We start from the raw sequence: 13,907 nt of genomic DNA on the forward strand, positions 1-13,907 counted from the left end.
AAAAATACAAGTTTTACAAGAATGGCAGGAGTATTTTGCGCCACTTGGCGTCTGGCCTATAGACAGGCAGCAAAAAATAAATGCTAGTGAAACTACTCGCAGCACTGAGGTTTAGGGCCTACAGGAAGGCAGGTAACAGGAAGGATACTTAATGGCACTGTTGTGGGAGAACACAGCATGTCTACACATGCAACAATGGTGAGGACCCTTGGAGGGGTTGAACTGCCTTGTATTCCTCCAAAGGTGGAGATGGGTTAAATTGCAGTCCTCTGACTCACCCAAGCAGGAAGCTACCTAGAACTGAGTATCCCTTGCATGGCTAAGATGCTGTGATCACTGAACAACAGGGAGTGAAATTCAAGCTGTCTTGTGTACATGGACACATAGAGACACACAAAACAGCTAGAAGTCAGTACTCATGCAGACATAAATCTATAAGTGATTGCACAGTTTGCTTGGTGACACCTGAACAGGAAATTGAAACCAAATGGCCCTGGAGACACAAAATCTGACTTCAAGAACCATTCATATGCAAAACCTCGGCAGTGAGTCACTTTCAGGATGAAAAGAGATCAACTAATTGAATTCACCGCAGGAGGTTTACCTTTAAAATTTTATCAAAGTAGTAACGCTGGCATAAATTAATTTTAATTCTTAGCATACTATCAACAAGCCAACCACTTCCATCCTATTTTTTTTTTTTTTTTTTGAATGACAGCTTTCTATTCTACTATTTAACAATACAGATTTCACATACTGCACATCTGATAACGTGCTGTGACATATAAATGACAATCAGCTCACTAGTTTCCAGAGCTACATATGGTATATGTACACAAATCTGTAAAATTTCATTTGTATCCAAGATCATAATATAAGAGTAGTACTACAGTATCTGCCTGAGCACATTATCCCATACCAATAATCTTGTCAAGAGAAAAGGTAGTAAAAGCATAAGTGCATAAATTCAAAAATTAGTGTTTAGCACCAGAATACAAAAGTATGTACCAATATACCAAAGGAAAACTCTAAAAAAAAGACCAGAGATGCTTAATTATCTAAAGCATAGCACCTCATTTATGCCAGAGCTCATATATGTCAAATTAGAACACATCAAATATCTGACACCCAATAAATAAAAACTTTCTGACACCCAATAAATAAAAACTTTCTAACACCCATAAAAACAGTCTAATCAATCAGGAAAAAATCTATTTGGAAACAATACTCCCATGAGGTTGGTTGTTGTTGAAGGCTGTGCTTGGTCGTTCTGAAAATCTCAAATTTCACTTATCTGAGGAATAAGCATCAGAAAGGTTTAGTAACAAAACATTTTACTTTTCCTCCTAAAAATAAACCAACGGTTAGAGGAATTGAGCATACAGTAAGCATATCAAACATTTTTCTTCCTAACAGTGCACTTTTCTAATACCAAAAATTGTTGACGTCAATTTAATTATTACCACATGGATTTCTATGTTTTTTTGTTATTATTATGGTATACCATAAACTTAAAGAAAAAAATTATTATTGTTCACCATGGTTGAAAAAAAAAAAAAAAAATGAGCAGCTCAAAACATTAGTAATTTCTCATTTGAAATACAAGAACCCATACGTCACCCATTCTTTAGCAATTCGGAACATTCCTTAAAACTTGTTTTCTCTACAAGGCAAAACTGATCGTTAATTTGTATGACAATACAGCTGTTTACAGTTCTTCTTTCTATTACCTGTGTCACAGACCGAAAGAGGTGGGGGGGGGGGAGGGGGGTTTGTTTGCTAAAAGGGCACTTAGAAAATATATATATTTTTTTTTTTTAAAAAGCCAGTGAAGAAAGAAAAGTTGGTGACACAAAACCTTAATGATGAAAGTTTCAAAATTGCTTACGATTTTTAAGGATAGAAATACAATTTTAGTCCTTAAGGTCACACTTTACACACCAAATATATATATTTCCTTGCTTCTAAAAGCTGCCATGACCAGCATAGTACGGCAAAATCACATCACTTTTAAAACATAAGTAATAACCACAAAACAAATTATTATGCAACCAACATTCATTCAATGTTATGAAATGCTTTGTTGATACAGCAGCACCTATAGGGACAGTGTTAAAACGAACACAACATAACGATTCATGGATCTAAGGTTGCCCATACACGATACAATTTTCATACAATCTTCCTAAACGTAAATTTCATCATTTTCTCGGAATTCTCCTTACCTTGAAAATTTCCCATTATCTTAAGCTCAGAATACAACGTGAGATCAGCTGAGTTTGAAGGTTTATATCTCTATGGGTAGTGACATCAGTGTTTTATACTTTATTGGAAAAACCTAGTTTCCCAATTTATGTGGTTTGCTGCGCCTAAATAATCAGATTTATACATATCCAACTCATGGTCTGCTGATTAACTATCCTTGGTGGGCAAGACTATACCTTCAAGCTCAGCTTAATATCACATACAATCTCCACATACATCTATACAATGGCATGCAATCTTATATAACGACTAAATACACTTAAGTGTCTATACAAATATATACAAGGTTTTTGGAGGGGGAATCCACCATCACACACAGTACTGCTTTGTAACCGGGTTCCAAACCCCATTTTATCTTTGGCGCTTCAGACGCGCTGGAGTACCAGACCCCATCTTTGGGAATTTCAGATTCCCGGGAGTTGCTAAAATTAGCGGTTAACTGGGTACCGTTTATCTGCTCTGACAGTATAGGGTAGTAATAATAATAATAATAATAGAAAATATGATTACTTACCCCATACTGTTTTTGGCAGATCTCACTTTCTGACACCAAAACTGTTAGCTCAATTCTCGTCAGGAGGCAATCACGATGATATTACAGCCCTTCAGTTGCTAACTTCCCCCAATAGATAATGGATTTCCCCTCCAACCAGCTGGGAGTTATGACGACACATCGTACTCAAACTTCGTGCAGTCACAACTAACTTTATTGAATGTGAAGCTCCTATTTAAAGCATATTTGTTGAGCAGGAAAAGACTGCTCCAAACCGGTTTTACAGTTCATCAGTCGAATTACATATCAGACAGAACAATACATGAAAGGGCCTTGCATTTGTGTCAATGTGAGGTGTCCCCGTATAATAATTTGTGTCTGAGATGGTGTTTGTGGACAAGGGCTGTTCCTCCTCTACTCAGCTGTCAAGTGTTAATGCAAGCAATTGTCAAATGTGTTTAGGTGGTGTCCCTAATTTCCATGCGCAGACTTAACTTTGTCAAGTGTCCCAATGAATGAATGAACAGGTGTTTACATGTCGTCTAAATGCAAAACATAGCGGTCTGCTGACCAAGGTGGATGAATGGCTGTCAGTGCCAGCTCGTTAATATGTAAATGCAAGGGCCTACACTTCATCACAGAATGGGCACAAACCGAAATATATCTAAAAAATCATAAGGCATATTAATACAACCTTTCATTACCGTTAAATTATTATTTGAGTTCTCTGACAGACGCAGCTCCTGCCCCTCAATATTGGGGTTGGTTATGTTTTCCTTCACTGCTTTGCTACGAAACTGATTCTATGAGCAGGTGTGTCTGGGGTCATGTGGCTAGGACGACCCCTAAAGGCGTGCCTAGTGAAAGCTTTCACTGCCTAACTACTCCTGAAGAGGGCGCATATAACTCATTAGTGAAGAAACTTCCAGAGCTACGTCTGTCAGAGGACTCAGAGAAAAGAATTTTACGGTAAGTTCTTACAAAAATTCAATTTTTTTTTTTTCAAAAATAAGGACATTTCTAAGTGACCCAAACTTTTTAACGGGTGTGTGTGTGTGTGTGTGTGTGTGTGTGTGTGTGTGTGTGTGTGTGTGTGTGTCTAAGAAAATTGAAAAGTGTTTAATTTGTTTTTTTTTTTTTTTATATTAAGGCTGAGGACTTTAGAAAAACTTGGAAGACTCCACCACGGGAAAGGGCTGGATTGTTTCACAATATCAGAAAAACTGATCCAGAAAGAGGCGAGGAAAGAGTAGGGAGGTAAGATTGACTTCTACAATCCTAGAAAATATGTGGCAAACTTAAAATGTACATTTTAGGGCCCTTTCAGACCTGTCTGCTCAGATGTTTTGCATTAATGCACGCGTATTCTTAAGACTGCCAATTCATTTTAATTGGCTGCCCTGTAGAAGCCCATTGCAGCAATCACACGGTAGTGCAATTAGAAATGAATTGCATGCATTGCATTGCACAGGTGTGACTGTAAGCATTTGGTATCAGGTAACTGATGGCTATTGGTGCATGCCTCTTGGTTCCAGAAAATCCTGTTACAACGCTGTCTGGAAACCTGCATGAGGAAAAAATGGTGTACTGCCAAGAATCTGAAAACATATTTGTGGGCTATTTTACTTTGGGATTGTTGACATACCAGAATTAAATTATAAAGTTGTGGATTCTTTGAAACTTGAGGCTGAAAAATGTCTCTTGGACTTGGCTGGTAATTGTTACATTTTAACAAATAAGACCTTATACTGAGTAGGTGTTTCAGATCACAAACAATTGGTTTCTTGGAACACCATACTTGATTTGAGGGTGCTGGCAATATGTGCATATTATGGCTATCTTAAGAAACTGTTGGTAAGTAAATGACATTGGCTGCTACATTGGTACATGTTCTGCTCTACACTATACTGTTGTTCCCTCTACTTTTGATCTCTTGCAGAGAGCTTGCTCACGAACTGGATGTTCCTTGGGTGGAGTATTGGGAGTTTCTAGGTTGTTTTGCTGATCTTTCTTCCCAGGAAGGTTTGGGGAAGCTAGAGGAATACCTGAGCAAGAAGGCGAGTGAGAGATTGCAAACTGACCATGATCATGAAATCTGCAACAGATTTAAAACTCCATCTCCAACAGGTAGGCATTGGGCAAATAATATGCAATTGTAACGAACACATGCAAACAAGTGCATGTCCACAGGATTGAATCTGGAAATTTGTGGTGTGTGTGTGTGTGTGTGTTTGCTCACCCCCAGTTGCCGACTTCTGAGTCACGGTTCTGTAAACCGCATGCAATAAACTGTTTTAAGGAAAGGTAAAATGCCTTATCGATCTACTTTCAGATCAGCGTTCAAGAACATTGATATGACTGCACTCCTAATACCTTGCTCCTTCATGTCACATACCCTTCTTACCATGCTTTGATAGTAAAAAAAATTAGCAAATGTGTGATCAGTAAATGCATTTCTTTTTAAGCTTATCTTTCCTTATTTACAGGAAAAAGTAAAAAATGCTGCAATTCTGTTTCTGTGGGAGCATTCTTGGATGATGAGGAAGAAATAAGTCTTGAAGAAATAAAAAACAGACAGAATGCAGCCCTGAAGAAGAGTTTGTATTTAGAGACAATTACAGCACCAGAATGCATAATGGACACTACCCCAATACCCAGTAGTCCTCCTCATGAAGGATCCAAGCATGGTGACTGCAGGCATCAGCAGGATTTTGAGAACATGTTATCTCCGGTGTCCAATCTCTTGGCTGAGTTTGAAAAAATGTCATTTTCAAATCTGAAAGAAGATGGTGAGGTGTCTCATACAGGTTCGGCTGTAGAGAAGCAAAGTAGAATGAATGTTCATGATACAGACATTGAATCAAAAAGCTCATTGTTTGGGACAGAAAGTTCAGGTGTGTTGCAGGCTGGTGAAGCCCTTTCCAATATATGCCTTTCAGGCAAACCACCTCTGGGACACAAGGATGAGCTGCCACGCTCAAATTCCTGTTCAGAATCTTCTGCTTCACAAGTAATTATGAAAACGCCATTAAAACACCAAAGTTATAGAGCAACATTTCTACTTGGGTATGTATGTTGTATCATGTCTTTTACTTTTAACGACTTGCCTTTTAGCTTTACTTCCCAAATAAATAAGACGTAAAAGTAATGTTTATATAAATTGACACTTTTCTGTGTTTCTGGATCATATCGCATTTGCTGCTTGATAACGTACCTTGTTGTTGGACTGCTTTTGAAAGTCCCTACAGTCTAAGAATTCTCATGTTCTCCCAATGGAAAAAAAAGAAAATAGGATATTTGCATTTTCCTTAAACTTGGAGTGCATTGAGAGACCCGCACCTCTTTCCCCTGTTTTTCATGCTTTTAGTGCTACTTTGGATGGGGTTACCTTTCTTATGTTGCCAGTGTCAATTTTTATTATAGGCTGCCATATTACCTGTCAAAGGATTTGTGTCCCTCCAGACTTATAACGTTTTATGATGCATACAAAACCTCCTTTCTCCATCGTTCATTGACGTGCGCAGTTTCTGTTGTTCTTAAAAGTAGGGTTATACTGCCCCCTACAGGAGTAGCACACTAGGCAGAAAAAAAAATTCTGCCTACGGGCAGTCACTGGAGGTATACTCCCTCTGTCATAGGATGTCAGTTTTGTTTCTGCCTAGTCAGGAGTAAGGACCTAGTTCCTTGCTGGGATATCTGGTCCTGGCAAAAAGTTTTGTTTCTAAGCCGTACTGGGCGATGGGCTGGATATATAGATCCAGTGGTCACCCCAGCCGGCCAGCGAGCGTGCGCAGACCCCAGCTCCGCGCTAGGTTGGCCCCGACAAACGGGGACTGGCCCTGCGAGTTAAACGCCTCGCCAAGTCACATACGACTGGGTCTAGGCCTGCGTCGCAGCGTTCCTATTGGCCGACAGCCCCCCTACTTCGGTGGAGATGGGGCCCGCCGGTTCCAAGCATGGTGAATAATTGCCCCCCCCCCCTCTCCCCCTGGTGGGTTTTGGGGTGAACGTGGGCCCCTCCTTAGGCTAGTCGGACCCCCGGGTTCCCCTCTGTCCTGTCACGCACCCTCCCCTTTACCTGTCCCCCTCCTCCCCTCACTGGGGCTATGGGACACTTGAAGCTTCCCCCGGGGGTTGGGACCAGGCGTAATGCCGACTGTGGGGGAGGGTGCCTTTGTGTCTCGGGTGAAGGTGGCATTTAAGAAGCGAAGTGCCAAAAAACGCCCCTCGCCTACCACTGCCTCAACTGATGGGTCAGATTCTGAATCTGATTCAGCCACTGCAGATGTGGGTCCCCCTGCCGAGTCTACAACCTCAACCTCGCGCCCTGTCTCTTCTGATAGTGAGGATGACACCTCCCCCTCTGCCACTGCGCAAGAAAAGATGCTGGTGGATGCACTGGTTGTATCTGTGCACGAGACCCTAAAAATGGGGGATGCGACTGAGGTACAGATTGTTTGACACTCTCAAACCATCCAGAGTGGCAAAGGTTTTTCCCTTTCCTGTGAATTTTGACAACATGGTCAAAACAGAGTGGGACCGCCCTAAGCGTCCCCCTGGGGGATCCGACAGACAGTTGTGCATGCTTATTCAATTAAGGTAAATACAAACAGAATATTCAGCGTTGAACCTTAATTGCTAATTCAGATCAGCAGCCAAGCACTAAAAGGTAATCCTTAAATCCTTTTAAGCATAATCAAAAATATTTGATTATCTCGTATATCAATAAAATTCCATTATCCTATATATGGTATAGCATATAAAACAATATAGTCCAATAATCCGTAAAACGAAATAGGAATATCAGAAATTGTCCCATATAAAGTGCAAACTGGTAGGGAATTCTAATTGGCATTCAGAAGTCCAGGTGATGGTATTGTAACATGCAATGATACATAGATAGTGCTCGATCCCACCACCACAGCTTTCTCTGCCTCTCAACTCCAGGATGCGACCCCACAGGGTCAATACACCTTGTATAATACACCTATGCTGGATCCTCCTCCTTTTCTCCTGGTTTCAACACAGTACCAGTATAAGTATATTCCAGAAGAGAAGACAGGATCTAAGTGCTCTGTTATATGCAGACATTTATTTTAAATCAAAAAATATTGCACTTACATTTTAAAAGCAGTTTCCAAGCATGTAAAACAGCGATACAGACGAGGTCGGGGTCTCACAGCCTTCGTTCGTTTACTTCCTGGTAGGCTACGGGTCATGTGACTTCCCCCGTACGCGTTACGTCCTATGGGCGGGACTTCTTCAGTGGGGATGGGGAAGTTCAGTCTAGACCCTGCTTTTATTTACCATACGTCCGCCCTTACGCACCTGTAGCGTCTCCTGTACCCTATTATCCCCTCCCATAAGGGGAGTTGATTCGGCGTGCGGGCATTCTCGTGAGGGTAGCATCCCCAGTCTCCTAGCAACGTCCTCCCTCTCTACATCGGAAAGGCTAATGCGGAAGCGATTGGTGGTGTTCTAATATTTGACAACCTCATTATATAATAGTTTGTGCACCCTCGGGAACTATCCTTAGATTAGGAGAGAGAGGCTAATGCTATAGTTATCCTATACCCCAACGGCTTGGATAATTAATATTAAGCCACAAAAGACCGTAGCCATCCTGGAAGCAGCCACTAGGTGTCAGACATCCGACCTCATACACAATTAGATAAACATACTTTTATAAATACATACATACATACATACATTCATTATTCAATTAAGGATCAGGTTCCACTTTTCCCTGTTAAGGCGCATTCTACTCGGGCGCTTAGTGCTTCCTGGGCCTTTCGCCATCAGGCATCTGTGGTTCAGGTTTGCAATGCGGCTACCTGGTCGTCTGTTCATACCTTCACGAAGTTCTATAAGGTGGATGTGCTGGCATCTGCAGATGCCTCCTTTGGCCGCAAAGTTTTGCAGGCTGCCATTTAAGGGTGTTTAAGTGTCCCTTGAGTGTGTTTAATGTTTTCTCTATCGTCCATTGACAGCCGCAGCTCTAATGGGTCTTCACTATTGGGTTATGCGCCATCTACAGGAGTAGACTAGGCTGTGAAAAGTTTTCACTCGACACGCCTATTGGGGCTGTCCCTCACGACATAACCCCAGACACACTGTGCTCTCATAACCGTTTCTTGCTGCCTAGTGAAGGAGCAGGTCCAAGGTTTCCTGCTGGAACTATGGCCTCAGTTTTTATATTTCTTTTCAGAATTTTTGTTTTGGGGGCAAGCTCCTGTTGATACGGGTGGAGCTTTTTGTTACCCAGTTGGCTACGTTTTTAGCCTTTTAGCCTTGGAAATGCATTAACAGTTTTGGTTGCGTTCTTAACATCCCTCATGCCTATACTGCTTTGGGATGTTCCAATAGTGAAGAAGCATTAGAGCTGCGGCTGTCAATGTACGATAGAGAAAACTGGATTTTTGTAAGAAATTACCTTAAAATCCTTTTCTCTGAAGTCCATTGACAGCTGCAGCACCCGCCCCTCTATTTTGGGGATGGTTGTGTCTTCTTTTCATTGCTTGCTACGAAACTGATATGAGAACAGTGTGTCTGGGGTTATGTTGTGAGGGACAGCCCCTATAGGCGTGTCGAGTGAAAACTTTTCACTGCCTAGTCTACGCCTGTAGATGGCGCATAACCCAATAGTGAAGAAACATTAGAGCTGCAGCTGTCAATGGACTTCAGAGAAAAGGATTTTACTGTAAGTTCTTACAAAAATAATTTTTTTTCTGGTAGGTCTCATCTTGTTCTGATGAGCTCTATGTTGCCTGGTTGGCTATGATTCAGCCTTGGGAAATCGCTTTCTGCTGTTCCCACCCCTCATGTTTTATGGCACTGCTTTGGACGTCTCTGTTATTAAGAACAACAGACTGTGTCCGTCAATGAACGATAGAGAAAATTGTATTTTTGTCTTACTGTAAAATCCTTTTCTCTGAAGTTCTTTGACGGATGCAGTACCCGCCCTTCTATTTTGAGTTGGGTTGGTATTGCTTTCTCTGACACTGCTTTGTTACAAAACTGACATCCTATAGCAGAGAGAGGTAGTATATACCTCCTGGGACTGCCCATAGGCATAGCCAGAACTTTTTTTTTCTTCCTAGTGCCCTACTCCTGTAGGGGGCAGTGTAAGCCTACTGTTAAGAAGAACAGAGACTGTGTCCGTCAATGAACTTCAGAGAAAAGGATTTTAGGGTAAGACAAAAATCCCAATTCTTTTTATTTATATATAAACGACTTGGCATACTATGTTAGTGCGTTTTTCTTTTTTTTTTAATGCAAAGCTTGAGCTTTTACTTGCTAGAGCATTGGGCAAGTAGCATTTTCCGTTGCAACAAATGTTCTAATTTGCAGTCCTATTTTCACAAGCTGTAGATGTTGCATAATTATCTTGCCGATTTTTCAGGAAAGAACCTTCCAAGCTAGACAATGATGTTTTAGCAGCTGTGGAAAAGGTGGAAATTGATGCTAAAAAATACCCTAGTATTTCCAGATGGATTACAGATGTTCTGTCTTACTCCAGTACAGAAAGACAAAGGTATTGTGAAATCGGTGTAAAGGTTTATTTTGGCCTTTTGTTAACCTCCCTGGCGGTCTGATTACGTCCAGATTTCTGTGCTAAAAGCAGTACATTGTTTTGCATAGAAATCATCGGTTTTACATTTTGAAACTCCCCTACCGCCGTCCTTCCGCTGTGTGCTCGGCCGATGCCTGCACCTGTCTTCCGGTTCCCTTCCCTGCAAGCGTTGCAATGCAGGGGGGTGGAACCGGTGGCAAATTCAAAAGTGTAAATACACTCAATGACATGATGCAAAGTTGTGATCCTAACGGATTACACTGTATCATGCCATTTCACCTAGTGACTTTTCCAGTGCCCTGCCTGTGCTTTTCCAGTTTGTGCCTGGAAAATATAGAACGACCATGACATCCAAAAAGCGTTTCTTTTGTGCAAAAGCGTTTTTAGACGAACGGGAAAACGGCGACAGCGAAACTGAGTTAAAGAACTGAGCTATAGCGATTCGTGGAAAAATTCGTCATCCGGTACGGAAAGTGACGCCAGCGACGATTCTGATGTCTTTCTGGCACATAGCTCAGTTGGAAATTATGAAGAATCATTTGATATTCTTCCCAAATTCCACAAGCTATGTGCCAGAAAGACATCAGAATCGTCGCTGTCGTCACTTTCCGTACCTGATGACGAATTTTCCCACGAATCGCTATCGCTCAGTTCTTCAAGTAACTGTTTCGCTGACCCAGTTTTCCAGTTCGTCTAAAAGCGCTTTTGCGCAAAAAAAAAAACGTTTTGGACGCCATGGTGCAATCCTGTGCTGAAATGGCATGATACAGTGTAATCCGTTAGGATCACAGCTTTGTATCATGTCATTTAGTGTTTTTACACTTTTGAATTTGCCGCCGGTTCCACCCCCCTGCGTTGCAACGCTCACAGGGAGGGAACCGGAAGGCGAGTGCCGGCAATCGGCCGTGCACAAATCGGGGAGGGCGGCGGGGGAGCGCAGGGAAGGTGAGTAACATTGAAGGGAAATCCCGAGTGCGGCTCGGGGTTACCGCTTTTGGTACTGAAAGTTAACCCGGAGCCACACTCGGGAATACCGCCAGGGAGGTTAATTGTGCATTGCTAATAGTTTTGTTAGCTGATGTTTTTTTTGTTTTTTTTTTCTCCTTTACTGTCTTATAGCTGGCCAAGCCCTGCTGTCTTATCAGGAAGAAACAAGTCTCAAACCTGTAGCTTTAACTCCCCAGGTGGCCTTGGCTTTTCCACTCCTGGGAGGAGCAGCCCCATTACAGGGAGTCCTGGGAAATATGTGAACACGTCTGATTATAGCAGTCCTGGAAGGTACAGCCCAGCATATGCCAGCCACATTCAGCTGCTGCGAATACGTCATTTCTCTGATCACTCATCCCTTTAGAATGTGCTTTTATCCTTCTTGTTTGTAAGCTGAGGCAATCAACCTGGGGCCATAAAGATTTAAGGGGAATTTGACATGATGGCTACTGATCACAACTAAGGCTCCCATCCAACCTTATCCTTGCTCATCTCTAGAAACCATGCTAGTTTTTGGAGTAGTCACATAATTATGCACAATGCTGCAAAGTCTGCTGACCGGTTTCCTTTACTTGACAAAGTATAAAGAAGCAGATGCCCTTCATGCTTGAGCATCTATCACAGATGGAATCTGCTGCAAGTAGGAACCAGGTGGAGAGCAATCCTTTACACCTTCCTGCCATTAAAAAACTTAAACTGTGTTGTCTAAAACATTTGTGCAACTTTTGATGTTTAAAAAAACTGTAGTAGTCACAGTCAGGAAATTTGCCAGTCCATATTGGCGTGTGTCTGTTAGCTGAAGACTTTATTATTTTTGCTTGGCCAGTGAATCACTCAGCAATAACTTGCAGTGTGTACCCATGTGTGTAGGGCACTTGTGTTGTCTCTCCTTTGGTGTTAATGCTAAATACCCTGCTCCAGTCCATTGTTCAATTCCCACTTATATCAATTATCAAGTGCAGACACGTTTTAGTGGCTTATCTTTTAAATTCTTATGTTGTATTTTTAAAATATTCTGCCATTTTCATAAAGAAAAACATATTTGATCTTTTTGTAAGTTGACAATTGGGTTGTAAAGAACATGTTCAAATGTTGGACACTGACAAGTGTTGGTATTTACAGGGTTGTTTTATTCCATGTATTGTCTAGTTTTTCAGTATCTAGCACTGGAAAATGTTACACTGTCCCTTTTTTAAAATAACTGACATTTTGAAAATGAACAGAGCAACTTGCAAAGCATTTTGTGTTGACCTAAAATTGTGATTAATGTGCATTGATTTTGTAAGCTGAAGGGGCAGTAACAAAGTGTTTAGTAAATCTACAAGATACATCATATATCCATAGTTTTCAAAGAGACTTTTTTTTTTGGGGGGGGGCTAGACTTGGGACTGCTGCAGGTGTGAAGTGCATTTCATACCTGCAGCGGTCTTTCAAACCCTCCTTTTTACTACAAATCTCAGGCTATTTTGACAGGCAACCCAATGCTGCAATATGCCGGGTATAGTTGAGAGTTTGGCTCCAAGCCTACACATGTGACTCATTCTAATGGACAGCCACATTGGCCAGTAGAATGTGTTAGTATGAAGGATGGGCAAGCTTCATTGCTGTCAGGAAGTAAAGAATCTTTGCCTGTCAGAGCCGCAGAGTTTCTTCTGCAACAGGAAGGCTTTAAAGGCTGCTGTATTGGTATGTGCAAGCGCCTCATACCTGCAGTTTTTTGTTTTGTTCCCCTGACAATCAGGCCCCCCCCCAAATCCGCATACAAACTGCAAGCTAATAAAGGCTCTTCATTCTTTGCTTTCTTTGACAAGGTTGTACTAAAAAGCTAAAGAAAGGAGTAAAGAAAAACCCATAGATGATGAATAATCTGGTCATGGGGTAGAGTAGCTGTGGCTTACTGTTGGTTGATGTGTACAGCCAGTGTAATTGCTTAATTTTTTCTTTTTTTTTTTAACTTCGGTTCAGTGTACTGTGCACCATCTACTTCACCAAACTGTACACTGCTCTGGGCATCGGATTATAGTGCATTTGGCTGAAATGGCAAACGTATAATCTTTTTTGGCATTTTTACTTTTAAGCAAGCTTCTGCGAAGTCTGTAAGGGCATTGTAACGAAAAATGACCACTAACCTTTTTAATGTGGGAATTCTGCAGCAAAGCTTTGTTAGAAGTCAGTTTTGTTGGATTTACTTGGATTTGTTACTGATTGCTTCATCTTGTTATATCCAGAAATTGCACTACTTTTGTCATGTTTATCAAGTGCTTTTCCTAAACTGCTGCAACACAGGGTTTTTAGTCCAGTGTTTTGTTAGTAAACCTTTTTATTTTTTAATATTCTTATTCATGGCAGTTTGTGGTACTGATAGTGTTACCCAGCCATCGACTTAAAATTTTGCACAGTTGTCTCATAGGCATATAACAAAAACCTAGACACAACATAGTGGCAGGTGCTACTTTGCCTTTGGGACATTGCCCTAGATAGAATAGTAAATGGAACTTGGTACTAGAGAGCAAAATGTATGAAAAAACAGCAGCTTATATTGCAATCCCACCGTCGGCTGTAAATAGCTATGGACAACAGTTCTACATT

General features: G+C 41.3%; 1 protein-coding gene across 1 annotated transcript in view; it reads left to right on the forward strand.

The window, feature by feature from the left end:
- The window catches only part of ANKLE2 (ankyrin repeat and LEM domain containing 2), a 118,571-nt gene extending 105,995 nt beyond the window's left edge, over positions 1-12,576 (forward strand). The window contains exons 9-13 of the mRNA XM_082243411.1: positions 3,909-4,015; positions 4,698-4,885; positions 5,245-5,824; positions 10,161-10,292; positions 11,451-12,576. Coding sequence (XP_082099537.1) covers positions 3,909-4,015; positions 4,698-4,885; positions 5,245-5,824; positions 10,161-10,292; positions 11,451-11,682 — 1,239 coding nt within the window. The 3' untranslated portion in view covers positions 11,683-12,576. The remainder of the gene's footprint in view (positions 1-3,908; positions 4,016-4,697; positions 4,886-5,244; positions 5,825-10,160; positions 10,293-11,450) is intronic.
- The last annotated feature ends 1,331 nt before the right edge of the window (positions 12,577-13,907 follow it).

The sequence above is a fragment of the Pelophylax lessonae genome, assembly GCF_965119305.1.
Source record: "Pelophylax lessonae genome assembly, chromosome: 1".
NCBI lineage: Eukaryota > Metazoa > Chordata > Amphibia > Anura > Ranidae > Pelophylax > Pelophylax lessonae.